Source organism: Oncorhynchus gorbuscha, linkage group LG04 (assembly GCF_021184085.1).
Source record: "Oncorhynchus gorbuscha isolate QuinsamMale2020 ecotype Even-year linkage group LG04, OgorEven_v1.0, whole genome shotgun sequence".
NCBI classification, from domain to species: domain Eukaryota; kingdom Metazoa; phylum Chordata; class Actinopteri; order Salmoniformes; family Salmonidae; genus Oncorhynchus; species Oncorhynchus gorbuscha.
The window spans coordinates 55,900,753-55,914,827 of NC_060176.1; the positions used below are offsets into that span (position 1 = coordinate 55,900,753).

General features: G+C 48.4%; 1 protein-coding gene across 5 annotated transcripts in view; it reads left to right on the forward strand.

Annotated features, from left to right (window-relative positions):
* The window catches only part of LOC124034321 (PDZ and LIM domain protein 2-like), a 59,872-nt gene that overhangs the window by 13,852 nt on the left and 31,945 nt on the right, over positions 1-14,075 (forward strand). For 3 of the 5 annotated variants that reach the window (XM_046347350.1, XM_046347351.1, XM_046347347.1), the window contains exons 2-4: positions 671-736; positions 837-968; positions 8,915-9,066. In XM_046347350.1, the coding sequence (XP_046203306.1) occupies positions 876-968; positions 8,915-9,066 (245 nt within the window). In that variant the 5' untranslated portion in view covers positions 671-736; positions 837-875. The remainder of the gene's footprint in view (positions 1-670; positions 737-836; positions 969-8,914; positions 9,067-14,075) is intronic. The other 2 variants (XM_046347349.1, XM_046347348.1) reach the window with 1 other exon arrangement.

Consider the following 14,075-nt stretch of genomic DNA (forward strand, 5'->3'; position numbering starts at 1 on the left):
TTGGTGTGGAAGAACTTGACTGCCCTGCACAGAGCTCTGACCTCAACCCCATTGAACACCTTTGAGATGGATTGGAACGCCGACTACGAGACAGGCCTAATCGCCCAACATCAGTGCCCGACTTCACTAATGCTCTTGTGGCTGAATGGAAGCAAGTCCCCGCAGCAATGTTCCAACATCTAATGGAAAGCCTTCCCAGAAGAGTGGAGGATGATATAGCAGCTAAGGGGGACCAACTCTATATTAAAGCCCATGATTTTTGGAATGAGATGTTTGACTAGAAGGTGTCCACATACTTTTGGTCATGTAGTGTATGTGGATCTACTAAACATAAATGTTTGAATATTATTTTACTGTGGTATAATACAACTTTTTTGGGGGAGTGTTTTTTTTTCTCATTTGGACTTCATGAAATTGAGGGTGTGCAAGAACTTCAATGTCGTGGCAGGTAGCCTAGTGGTTAGAACATTGGGCTAATAACCAAAATGTTGCTAGATCAAATCCTTGAGCTGACAAGGTAAAAATCTGTCATTCTGCCTCTGAACAAGGCAGTTAACCCACTGTTTCTAGGCCATCATTGTAAATAGGAATTTGTTCTTAACTGACTTGCCTAGTTAACTAAAGGTTAAAAAAATATTTTTTAATCTAGTCATGTGTCATTGGTTTTCAGATTCCTCCCATTTCTTTTATATCAAGAGGATCTAATCAAGTAGGAGATAAAAGGCAGACGTTGCAGGTGACCTCAGTTCTAACGTATTTATCTTATATAGTCACTGCAGCAAAAAAAAGCATGACTGATGACGGAATCTCTCTCTCCCTCTCGCTCTCCTTTACAGGGTTTGAGCAGGCAGTGGGTGGCGACCTCTGGTCACGTGATGGCGCTGACAGTAAACCTGATTGGTCCGTCTCCATGGGGCTTTAGAATATACGGAGGAAGAGACTTCAAGAAGGTGATAACCGTTTCCAAGGTAATCGCTAATGACCTTAATGCTCAGTCACACCATATCCTCTGTAAAGGTAAACATGCAATGCCTACTCAACTTCCTCAGTCTCTGCTGTACTTCTCTGCTCCTCTCATTGTTTCTCAATTGGCTGCCTTCTACCGGTTTCCTTAACAACTGTATCCAGTCAGATTGGAGTAAACGCTGCATCAGGAGGAAACCAGTTATTACAGATAGGTGTGTGTGTGTGTCTGTGTGTGTGTGTGTGTGTGTGTGTGTGTGTGCGTGTGTGCGCGCGTGTGTCTTAGTGCACATGTTGTTTTACTATTCTTGATTTTCTAAGCTTGTGAGGAAACAACAGGAAGATCGAGCTGTAGAAGGCAAGATATTAGCAGAGTTCTACTCCGTAAACAGACTCAGGATATCCAGGGCAGACTGCTCCCCGCCACAGCCACTCTGAAACCCAGGGAGAATGCCCCCGCCACAGCCACTCTGAAACCCAGGGAGACTGCCCCCGCCACAGCCACTCTGAAACCCAGGGAGAATGCTCCCGCCACAGCCACTCTGAAACCCAGGGAGACTGCTCCCGCCACAGCCACTCTGAAACCCAGGGAGACTGCTCCCTGCCACAGCCACTCTGAAACCCAGGGAGACTGCTCCCTGCCACAGCCACTCTGAAACCCAGGGAGACTGCTCCCTGCCACAGCCACTCTGAAACCCAGGGAGACTGCTCCCTGCCACAGCCACTCTGAAACCCAGGGAGACTGCTCCCTGCCACAGCCACTCTGAAACCCAGGGAGACTGCCCCTGCCACAGCCACTCTGAAACCCAGGGAGACTGCCCCTGCCACAGCCACTCTGAAACCCAGGGAGACTGCCCCTGCCACAGCCACTCTGAAACCCAGGGAGACTGCCCCTGCCACAGCCACTCTGAAACCCAGGGAGACTGCCCCTGCCACAGCCACTCTGAAACCCAGGGAGACTGCCCCTGCCACAGCCACTCTGAAACCCAGGGAGACTGCCCCCGCCACAGCCACTCTGAAACCCAGGGAGACTGCCCCCGCCACAGCCACTCTGAAACCCAGGAGACTGCCCCTGCCACAGCCACTCTGAAACCCAGGGAGACTGCCCCGCCACAGCCACTCTGAAACCCAGGGAGACTGCCCCGCCACAGCCACTCTGAAACCCAGGGAGACTGCCCCCGCCACAGCCACTCTGAAACCCAGGGAGACTGCCCCCGCCACAGCCACTCTGAAACCCAGGGAGACTGCCCCCGCCACAGCCACTCTGAAACCCAGGGAGACTGCCCCCGCCACAGCCACTCTGAAACCCAGGAGACTGCCCCCGCCACAGCCACTCTGAAACCCAGGAGACTGCCCCCGCCACAGCCACTCTGAAACCCAGGGAGACTGCCCCCGCCACAGCCACTCTGAAACCCAGGGAGACTGCTCCCTGCCACAGCCACTCTGAAACCCAGGGAGACTGCTCCCTGCCACAGCCACTCTGAAACCCAGGGAGACTGCCCCTGCCACAGCCACTCTGAAACCCAGGGAGACTGCCCCTGCCACAGCCACTCTGAAACCCAGGGAGACTGCCCCTGCCACAGCCACTCTGAAACCCAGGAGACTGCCCCTGCCACAGCCACTCTGAAACCCAGGAGACTGCCCCTGCCACAGCCACTCTGAAACCCAGGAGACTGCCCCTGCCACAGCCACTCTGAAACCCAGGAGACTGCCCCTGCCACAGCCACTCTGAAACCCAGGGAGACTGCCCCCGCCACAGCCACTCTGAAACCCAGGGAGACTGCCCCTGCCACAGCCACTCTGAAACCCAGGGAGACTGCCCCCGCCACAGCCACTCTGAAACCCAGGGAGACTGCCCCCGCCACAGCCACTCTGAAACCCAGGGAGACTGCCCCCGCCACAGCCACTCTGAAACCCAGGGAGACTGCCCCCGCCACAGCCACTCTGAAACCCAGGGAGACTGCCCCCGCCACAGCCACTCTGAAACCCAGGGAGACTGCCCCCGCCACAGCCACTCTGAAACCCAGGGAGACTGCCCCCGCCACAGCCACTCTGAAACCCAGGGAGACTGCCCCCGCCACAGCCACTCTGAAACCCAGGGAGACTGCCCCCGCCACAGCCACTCTGAAACCCAGGGAGACTGCTCCCGCCACAGCCACTCTGAAACCCAGGGAGACTGCTCCCTGCCACAGCCACTCTGAAACCCAGGGAGACTGCCCCTGCCACAGCCACTCTGAAACCCAGGGAGACTGCCCCCGCCACAGCCACTCTGAAACCCAGGGAGACTGCTCCCTGCCACAGCCACTCTGAAACCCAGGGAGACTGCCCCTGCCACAGCCACTCTGAAACCCAGGGAGACTGCCCCTGCCACAGCCACTCTGAAACCCAGGGAGACTGCCCCCGCCACAGCCACTCTGAAACCCAGGGAGACTGCCCCGCCACAGCCACTCTGAAACCCAGGGAGACTGCCCCGCCACAGCCACTCTGAAACCCAGGGAGAGACTGCCCCGCCACAGCCACTCTGAAACCCAGGGAGACTGCCCCTGCCACAGCCACTCTGAAACCCAGGGAGACTGCCCCCGCCACAGCCACTCTGAAACCCAGGAGACTGCCCCCGCCACAGCCACTCTGAAACCCAGGGAGACTGCCCCCGCCACAGCCACTCTGAAACCCAGGGAGACTGCCCCCGCCACAGCCACTCTGAAACCCAGGGAGACTGCCCCCGCCACAGCCACTCTGAAACCCAGGGAGACTGCCCCCGCCACAGCCACTCTGAAACCCAGGAGACTGCCCCCGCCACAGCCACTCTGAAACCCAGGAGACTGCCCCCGCCACAGCCACTCTGAAACCCAGGAGACTGCCCCCGCCACAGCCACTCTGAAACCCAGGGAGACTGCCCCCGCCACAGCCACTCTGAAACCCAGGGAGACTGCCCCCGCCACAGCCACTCTGAAACCCAGGGAGACTGCCCCTGCCACAGCCACTCTGAAACCCAGGGAGACTGCCCCCGCCACAGCCACTCTGAAACCCAGGGAGACTGCCCCCGCCACAGCCACTCTGAAACCCAGGGAGACTGCTCCCTGCCACAGCCACTCTGAAACCCAGGGAGACTGCCCCCGCCACAGCCACAGACAAAAATAGCTGTTTTCTTGTGAAGATGGGCATTCCTTCTCATTCACTCCCTCTACCATGTAGCCAACAACACCAGCATGTAGGGAACACTGGGAACTGTGTCTCAAATATCAAACAGTCTCATAGAAGAAACAGAGGTCCATGCTGTGCGGGAGACCTCATCAGTGAAAGTGGTTGTAAAACCCACTTGGAGATGCAACATGTTTCCCTCCCTTCCTCCACCTCCCTCCTCCTCTTTGGTTAAGCAGCTATGGCTTTGGGCTGTCTGAAGTGGTTGCATCTTGGCACTGAAACAACATGGATGCCCCATCTTTTCCCATTCTGTTGGCCTGAGAAGAAAGCTTCCCATTGTTTTTGCAGGGCATAGCCCCCTGTAAAAATCTGCACCCTTAGTTTATGTGAAGTGAGGCGTGCCCTGATCAGAAAAGGCATGTATCATTGTGTGTTGCCAGAGCAACGCTTAATTGCCACTTTAGTAGACCCACAGACATGACACCTCTGCCATCTTGCTTCGCAAAAGGGACAAACGCCTTGTAGCCTGGCATTCTCTCTGCAATCTGCCATGTTTCTGTTGGAGATGTGTGAAGGAGACCTCTTCATCTTCACTGATTGTGTCTTTTTAATTTTCCTCTTTCTGTTTTTAATTTTGGGCCAGCCTTGTTGATGCTGCTCTTAAAGGGTAGGTAGCATAAACGTAACCACATGTAATATATGGTTTTTGCATTAGAATACATATTAAAAGTCCCAATGAAAAGTTATACCACACTATTCTATTTGAGTTAGTGCATAAAACTGATCAGTTTCAATAAAATCTTCAGCCCACTTACAAGCAAATACTTTGAATGTATTATTACAAGTCAGCTTGCAAGGTTGCTAGTCAACTAGTCTGCAAATGTTAGCCCTACTGGCCTGCTAATGCTATGTTAGCAACTGGCTGACTCACGCAGTGCCATCAACACCTAGCTTACAGCTACATTAAAGTAAGCCAAAGTTTTGGAAATACATAATGCCATCTATCCAAATAATATATATATGCAATTATCTTAGCCAGCCAGCTAAAGTTAGTTGGCTAGGCTAGCGAGCATGATAAAATAACTAACTAGCCAACAACCACGGTCTGCATAGCTAAGTAGTAAGCTAGAGATCAACTAGTCTAGCATAGGCAGAAAGCCACAGAACACGCACACAACAACAAAAAAGACAACGGCATAAAGTAGAGAGTGGAAACTTACCGATTGACTGCTGAGTTAGCTACCAAAGTCAAAGAAGAGACAAGGAGAGGCCTTCAGAGGGAGAGTCAGCTAGCTAATCCAATAGTGATATAGTGAGGTAAATCCACATTGAATTTACCCGGTTTATTTCCATCATTGCTGACACTTACGATCTGCCGGTAGGCCGGGAGAAAATTGAGGTTGCAGGTATCACATTCACGCTCTGCACAGCACCTGATTTTGAGTCTCATTTCGAATCCTGCCTTCCACTGGCCTAGTGGTTAGAGCGTTGGACCAGTAACCGAAAGGTTGCTGGATTGAATCCCTGAGCTGACAAGGTAGAAATCTGTTGTTGTGCCCCTGAGCAAGGCAGTTTAGCCACTGTTCCCCGGGCGCCAAAGACGTGGATGTTGATTAAGGCAGTCCCCTGCACCTCTCTGATTCAGAGGAAGACGTCATAAATGTGGAAGACACATTTCAGTTGAAGGCAATCAGTTGTACAACTGACTAGGTATCCCCTTCCCTTAAACTAAGCTATCGAAGTCCTCCAGGGTGAAATGAGCATCGCATACAGTAGACATGCGCATGATTCCCATTCTCCAATCTGCTTGCTTCAACCGGACAAACCATTCCAACTTCAAAGCTTGCTTCTTATTTTTTTTATTACTGCACTATCTACAAATGACGCTCATTCGACTATAACTACCAAAAACGCACAGGAGAAAAAGATTTGCAGTTTTTCACATTAATTTATAGGGTTTCTTTGTCGTGGATGTACATAGTAGTTCACCAGTGCAAACACTTGGTTTGAAATGCATTTACATGCTCGCATGGCTTGTACCTAACATTAGCCAGCTGGAACTAGCTAGGTAGCACCGGTTCTCCATATGATGTTGAGAAATAGTGCATTGTGGGTAGTTCCAATATATCTAGAAACAAGTTTATAAATATGCTAAAACATAACTATTTGTAGTTATAGGTAACCAGATTGTGACTACAACTAAGTTGCTAAGTCTTTGACCACACTGTCAAATAAAATGTTATTGGTCACATACACGTGTTTAGCAGATGTTATTGTTGGGTGTAGTGAAATGCTTGTGTTTTCAGCTCCGACAGTGCAGTAATATCTATCACTTTCACAACATATACCCAATACATACAAATATAAGTAAAGGAATGGATTAAGAATATATAAATATATGGATAAGCAATGTCAGAGCGGAATAGACTAAGATACAGTAGAATATAATAAAGTATATACATATGAGATGACAAATGCAAAATATGTCAACATTATTAAAGTGACTAGTGTTTAATTTATTAAAGTGGCCAGTGATTTGAAGTCTATGTATATAAGCAGCAGCCACTAATGTGCTAGTGATGGCTATTTAACAGTCTGATGGCCTTGAGATAGAAGTTGTTTTTCAGTCTCTTGTTCCCAGCTTTGATGCACCTGCACTGACCTCGCCTTCTGGATGATAGTGGGGTGAACAGGCAGTGGCTTGGGTGGTTGTTGTCCTTGATGATCTTTTTGGCCTTCCTGTGACATTGGGTGCTGCAGGTGTCCTGGAGGGCAGGTAGTTTGCCCCCAGTCATGTGTTGGGCAGACCGCACTACCCTCTAGAGAGCCCTGTGGTTGTGGGCAATGCAGTTGCAGTACCAGGTGGTGATACAGCCTGACAGGATGCTCTCAATTGTGCATCTGTAAAAGTTTGAGGGTTTTAGGTGCCAATCAAATTTCTTCAGCCTTCTGAGGTTGAAGAGGTGCTGTCGCGTCTTCATCACAGTCTCTGTGTGGGTGGACCATTTCAGTTTGTCAGTGATGTGTACGCCAAGGAACTTGAAGCTTTCCACCTTCTCCACTGCGGTACCGTTGATGTGGATAGCGGGTGCTCCCTCTGCTGTTTCCTGAAGTCCACGATCAGCCCCTTTGTTTTGTTGATGTTGAGTGTGAGGTTATTTTCCTGGCACCACCCTTCACTCCTCTCTGTAGGTTGTCTCGTCATTGTTGGTAATCAAGCCTACTACTGTTGTGTCGTCTGCAAACTTGATTGAGTTGGAGGCGTGCGTGGCCACGCAGCCATGGGTGAAGAGTATTGTGGAGAGGAGTGCAGGAGGGTGCTGAGCACTCACCCTTGTGGGGCCCCAGTGTTGCGGATCAGCAAAGTGGAGGTGTTGTTTCCTACCTTCACCACCTGGGGTGGCCCGTCAGGAAGTCCAGGACACAGTTGCACAGTGTGGGGTTCAGACCCAGGGCCTCAAGCTTAATGATTAGCTTGTAGGGTACTATGGTGTTGAAGGCTGAGCTATAGTCAATGAACAGCATTTGCACATAGGTATTCCTCTTGTCCAGATGGATGGGGCAGTGCGACGGCGATTGCATTGTCTGTGGATCTATTGGGGTGGTAGGCAAATTGAAGTGGGTCTAGGGTGACAGGTAAGTTAGAGGTGATATGATCCTTGACTAGTCTCTCAAAGCACTTCATTATGATAGAAGTGAGTGCTATGGGGCGAAAGTAATTCAGTGTAGTTAACCTTTGCTTTCTTGGGTACAGGAACAATGGTGGCCATCTTGAAGCATGTGGGAACAGCAGACTGGGATAGGGAGAGATTGAGTATGTCCATAAGCTGGCTGGCATGTTTGTCTGCGCATGCTCTGAGGACGCAGATAGGGAATGCCGTCTGGGCTGGCAGCCCTACGAGGGTTAACATGCTTAAATGTCTTACTCACGTTGGCCACGGAGAAGGAGAGCTCACAGTCCTTGGTAGTGGGCCGCGTTGGTGGCACTGTGTTATCATCAAAGTGGGCAAAGGTGTTTAGCTTGTCCAGAAGCATGACATCGGTGTCTGCGACGTGGCTGGTTTTCCTTTTGTAGTCTGTGATTGTAGACCCTGCCACATACAGTACATCTCGTGTCTGAGACGTTGAATTGTGTTGTTACATTGGTGAGTAGAAACTCATGCTTCCTACCCTTTAAGTGCTCACAAGTGCTCAATTATCCTGATTTAAACTCCTAATTTGTGTTTTTGTGTTTGTATGGTGTGGTATAGTGTTTGTGTGTGCCTGAGAGAGACTGAGTGAGTGTTGCTGGTGTGTGTTTGTTCCATTAGGCTGGAATTCCCCCTACTGCAGGCAGTAGACCATTGGCATGTGGTGAGGTTGGAGGCAAAGGTCAGGTCAGAGTGGTCAACCCCACAGTCTCACTGATGACTTTTCCCTCAAGGTGTCATGAATCCTCACACTGTCGAGGTGTGCCATGTGCGTGAAGAGCTGTGGTGTCTGTTAATGTTTATTGCAACCAAAATATAATGTAATCACCAGCTAGAGCCCTGTAACAACTGATTGACACCTGGCAGGCAAACTGAGGAAAACAACCCATCTCTTCATCATAGCCACAGTCTCATGTTATTACAATCATGTCTTCACTGTTTTGTCATAATGATTGTTCATCAGTGTATCTGTCAGCCCTTGACAAAAATTCCAACACTCGATATGCAGCATTTCGTTCAGGCTTGCTGGTTATTTACGTTGCTGATAGCATCATGTCCGCACCAAGTCCACAGGCCATAGAGCGAGTCTGACTGCATCTCTTACCTCTGGCCCACAGGTCAATGGGGGCAGCAAGGCCGAGTTGGCCGCCCTGCAGCCTGGTGATGTCATCCTGGAGATCAATGGAGAGAACACAGTGGACATGCTCAATGTGGAGGCCCAGAACAAGATCAAAAACTCCAAAACGCAGCTGCAGATGCTGGTGGAGAGGTAGGGTTCACTACAGTGCACAGTTCAAATCAAATTGTATTGGTCACATACACATGGTTAGCAGATGTTATTGCGAGTGTAGCGAAATGCTTGTGCTTCTAGTTCCAACCCTATTGTACTGTATCTAAACCCAGCAAAAAAATTCAACTGCGTTTATTTTCCGCAAATTTAAATATGTGTAAATATTTGTATGAACATAAGATTCAACAACTGAGACACAAACTGAACAAGTTCCACAGACATGTGACTAACAGAAATTGAATTATGTGTCCCTGAACAAAGGGGGGATCAAAATCAAAAGTAACAGTCCGTATCTGGTGTGGCCACCAGCTGCATTAAGTACTGCAGTGCATCACCTCATGGACTGCACCAGATTTGCCAGTTCTTGCTGTGAGATGTTACACCACTCTTCCACCAAGGCACCTGCAAGTTTCCTGATGTTTCTGGGGGGAATGGTCCTAGCCTTCACCCTCCGATCCATAGGTCCCAGACGTGCTCAATGGAATTGAGATCCAGGCTCTTCGCTGGCCATGGCAGAACACTGACATTCCTGTCTTGCAGGAACTCACGCACAGAATGAGCAGTATGGCTGGTGGCATTGTCACGCTGGAGGGTCTTGTCAGGATGAGCCTGCAGGAAGGGAGGAGGATGTCTTCCCTGTAAAGCACAGCGTTGAAATTGCCTGCCAGTACAAGCTCAGTCCGATGATGCTGTGACACACCGCCTTCTCATTTCTCATTGTTTGCAAACTGATATGTAACGAGAATTAATGTCAAAATATGTTTTTTAGCTAAACATTTGGGGCTCTGCCTCACCTGCCATGAATGACAGGTCGCCACTGAGATGGGGTCACCACACCATGGCATACAGACCACATCTGGTGCTCGCTGGTCAGCTTACATCTGCTGATTGCTTATATTTGTGCTAGTGCCACAGTTGCCACTTCCTCTATGCCACTTTCCACAATTATAGTGTTTGTTATTAATGTCTTAAGATGTCCCATCTCTCTCTCCCTACAAAGGACCTGTGGCTTCATTCTGGGGGAATACCAGAATGGGTCAGAATTCTTGCCAAGATTAACTGTTTGTTCCATTTCCCATGTTAATAAACATTGTTTAAAAGTTAGCTGAGAACTCTTTAGGGTGGCAGAGAATTGGCTCCACAATGGACCCTTTCCTGTGAAGTGAGGGTATTGGTTGGCGAGTCCTTGCTCTGTCTCTGTCTTTCTGTCTCTGCCTCTCTCAGTGAATTCTCACACTAAATTCTTCACACACACACACACACACACACACACACACACACACACACACACACACACACACACACACACACACACACACACACACACACACACACACACACACACACACACACACACACACACACGCACGCTTCCTCTTTGCATGCCCCAGGTCCATGTGAGTGGATTTTTCCCTGCTGACCTCATGTCTCATTCCGAGCCAGAAACAACTCTGTGACTCCCTGGCTTCCCAGGACAATGGCACTCTATCTCCACCAGCCACTCTGCTCCATCTGCCCCTAGACCCACTGTTCTACTGGCAGGGGCAAACAGGATAGGAAAGGTAGTGAAGGGTGGTTTGCACTATCAAGGCCCTACTGTCTTTAGATGGCAGGCAGAACCATGTCTCTCTTATCAATACTAGTCCAGCACCCCTCTAGCCACCTCCAATCAACGACAGTATTTCCCCCCTTGTTGGTCAATCTGCAGCATTATGCAATGTGTTGTTCTTAGCAGTAAATTAACTCCCATGAAGAATCATGAAAACTACACACGTAATGTCTGATGATCTGAAGTATAGTGTAAGAGAGGAACCTGGTAAATTGGTTTACAGCCCTGCAGATCACTGCAGCTGGATTACAGCTGGGTTTGCCCATGGGCAGAAGTTGGCATCAGCTCACCCTTAGAATAAGAGTGTTGGTTAAGGCGTGCCTGTCTTAAACTGAGGAACTGCACCAAATACCCATATGTACAATAACCTGACTTGTGCACTCTTTGAGGTACTTTTTGATTTCAGATTGATATCTGCAGCTGAGTGGAGATTTTACTGTAACACTAAAAAGAAAAACACCAGCAGTATCTTGTCATTCATACTGTCATTTATCCTCCATTGTCCTCAGCTTCCTCTTAATGAATCCATTGTTCACTGACCATGTGGGCATGATGTCATGTCCCTCTGATCTTATTGGTCCTTGTAATGTGATGTTACTGAGCAACTGCAGATGGGCATTGGAATATTGCCCAATGGCACTTACAGTGGGGCAGAAAAGTATTTAGTCAGCCACCAATTGTGCAAGTTCTCCCACTTAAAAAGACGAGGCCTGTAATTTTCATCATATGTACACTTCAACTATGACAGACAAAATGAGAAAACAAAATCCAGAAAATCACATTGTAGGATTTTTTAATGAATTTATTTGCAAATTATGGTGGAAAATAAATATTTGGTCACCTACAAACAAGCAAGATTTCTGGCTCTCACAGACCTGTAACTTCTTCTTTAAGAGGCTCCTCTGTCCTCCACTCGTTACCTGTATTAATGGCACCTGTTTGAACTTGTTATCAGTATAAAAGACACCTGTCCACAACCTCAAACAGTCACACTCCAAACTCCACTATGGCCAAGACCAAAGAGCAGTCAAAGGACACCAGAAACAAAATTGTAGACCTGCACCAGGCTGGGAAGACTGAATCTGCAATAGGTAAGCAGCTTGGTTTGAAGAAATCAACTGTGGGAGCAATTATTAGGAAATGGAAGACATACAAGACCACTGATAATCTCCCTCGATCTGGGGCTCCACGCAAGATCTCATCCCGTAGGGTCAAAATGATCACAAGAACGGTGAGCAAAAATCCCAGAACCCCACAGGGGGACCTAGTGAATGACCTGCAGAGAGTTGGGACCAAAGTAACAAAGCCTACCATCAGTAACACACTACGCCGCCAGGGACTCAAATCCTGCAGTGCCAGACGTGTCCCCCTGCTTAAACCAGTACATGTCCAGGCCCGTATAAAGTTTGCTAGAGAGCATTTGGATGATCCAGAAGAAGATTGGGAGAATGTCATATGGTCAGATGAAACCAAAATATGACTTTTTGGTAAAAACTCAACTCGCTGTGTTTGGAGGACAAAGAATTCTGAGTTGCATCTAAAGAACACCATACCTACTGTGATGCATGGGGGTGGAAACATCATGCTTTGCGGCTGTTTTTCTGCAAATGGACCAGAACGACTGATCCGTGTAAAGGAAAGAATGAATGGGGCCATGTATCGTGAGATTTTGAGTGAAAACCTCCTTCCATCAGCAAGGGCATTGAAGATGAAACGTGGCTGGGTCTTTCGGCATGACAATGATCCCAATCACACCGCCCGGGCAACGAAGGAGTGGCTTCGTAAGAAGCATTTCAAGGTCCTGGAGTGGCCTAGCTAGTCTCCAGATCTCAACCCCATAGAGAATCTTTGGAGGGAGTTGAAAGTCCGTGTTGCCCAGCAACAGCCCCAAAACATCACTGCTCTAGAGGAGATCTGCATGGAGGAATGGGCCAAAATACCAGCAACAGTGTGTGAAAACCTTGTGAAGACTTACAGAAAACGTTTGACCTCTGTCATTGCCAACAAAAAACTTTTGTTATTGACCAAATACTTACTTTCCACCATAATTTGCAAATAATTTCATTAAAAATCCTACAATGTGATTTTCTGGATTTTTTTCCTTCTCATTTTGTCTGTCATTGTTGAAAATTACAGGCCTCATCTTTTTAAGTGGGAGAACTTGAACAATTGGTGGCTGACTAAATACTTTTTTTTGCCCCACTGTATATAGGCTACTATATAGGCAACCCTATTCAGTCATGTTTTCTTTCTAATCTCTGGCACCACATTCAATGTCTCAGGTCTGTGCATACTGTACAAGTGAGAAGTGACGTGCCTTGGTCAATGTGAACAGTGTGTGAATGGAATTCAAGATAGCTATAAGACAAGACAGTGGTATGTTTATTCTAATAGTTCACTGTATTGTCACTGTTCTCTTCTATTAATCTGCTCTGTTTTGTTTTCATCATTAATCTGAAGGTCAGAGGGCAGACAGAATAGATTGCATAGATTCCTATCTGTCTGAAGAATGCTTGGCAGGCAAACTCCCAGTACCCAATTATGACAAAGATCAACATCCTGTTCCTTTGCTGATCGGTGATGTTACGTCCCTGTTCCATGCAGAGATCAGACAGCTCTCTAGAGGAGAGACGAGCATCTTCACCTCTCCATGGTTTATGACAACAGCCACTCCTCTCTGCCCATGCTCATCCATCTACTGCTGTACATGAGGCCTGTGACAGAAGGCCATGGTTAGATTACAGGTCACATTATATAAGGCCTAGTAGTTAACCTTGTATGCCTCTCATTGGCGGAAGGACATAAGTTAACTTTATCCTCATCTCTCTCAACCAGAGGAGCTGAACTGGATACACATAGCGGAAATGTTACTTTAATTTGTGAATTCCAAGTGAAAACACAGTCATTTCCTTACAGGGAAGTTATTTTGAAGCCCAATTAACCATCCATTATGTTCTGTTTTATCCATTAAGTTTCACATCTTCTCACTGCTGTAGCACAAGGAGCCTGTTTTCCTCTTCCAGCCGTTCTCCTGGTTGGATGTGCCCCTGCAGCACATGTGGAGTATTCAGATACTGTTCAGCAAGGCCAAGGTCTGGGCTGTTAGAGGTGTGTTTCTGGGCGATTTACCACAGGCATCCAGGACCTTCCTGTGCGCCTCATTACCCTGGACTGAGGCTTAGCTGAGAGGAGAGACAGGCAGTCCTACAGCCCTACAGTGAGGGGGGACACTACTGTAGTTGTTTACATTGGGTCATACAGTCCAAAATGTTCCACTCAGAACTGGATATAAGTTTCATTAAAGTGAGCACAGTGAAAGAGGTTTGAACGATGAGGCTCTGCAAGGAGAATCATGTTAAAGAGCTTGAATTGTTTTGAA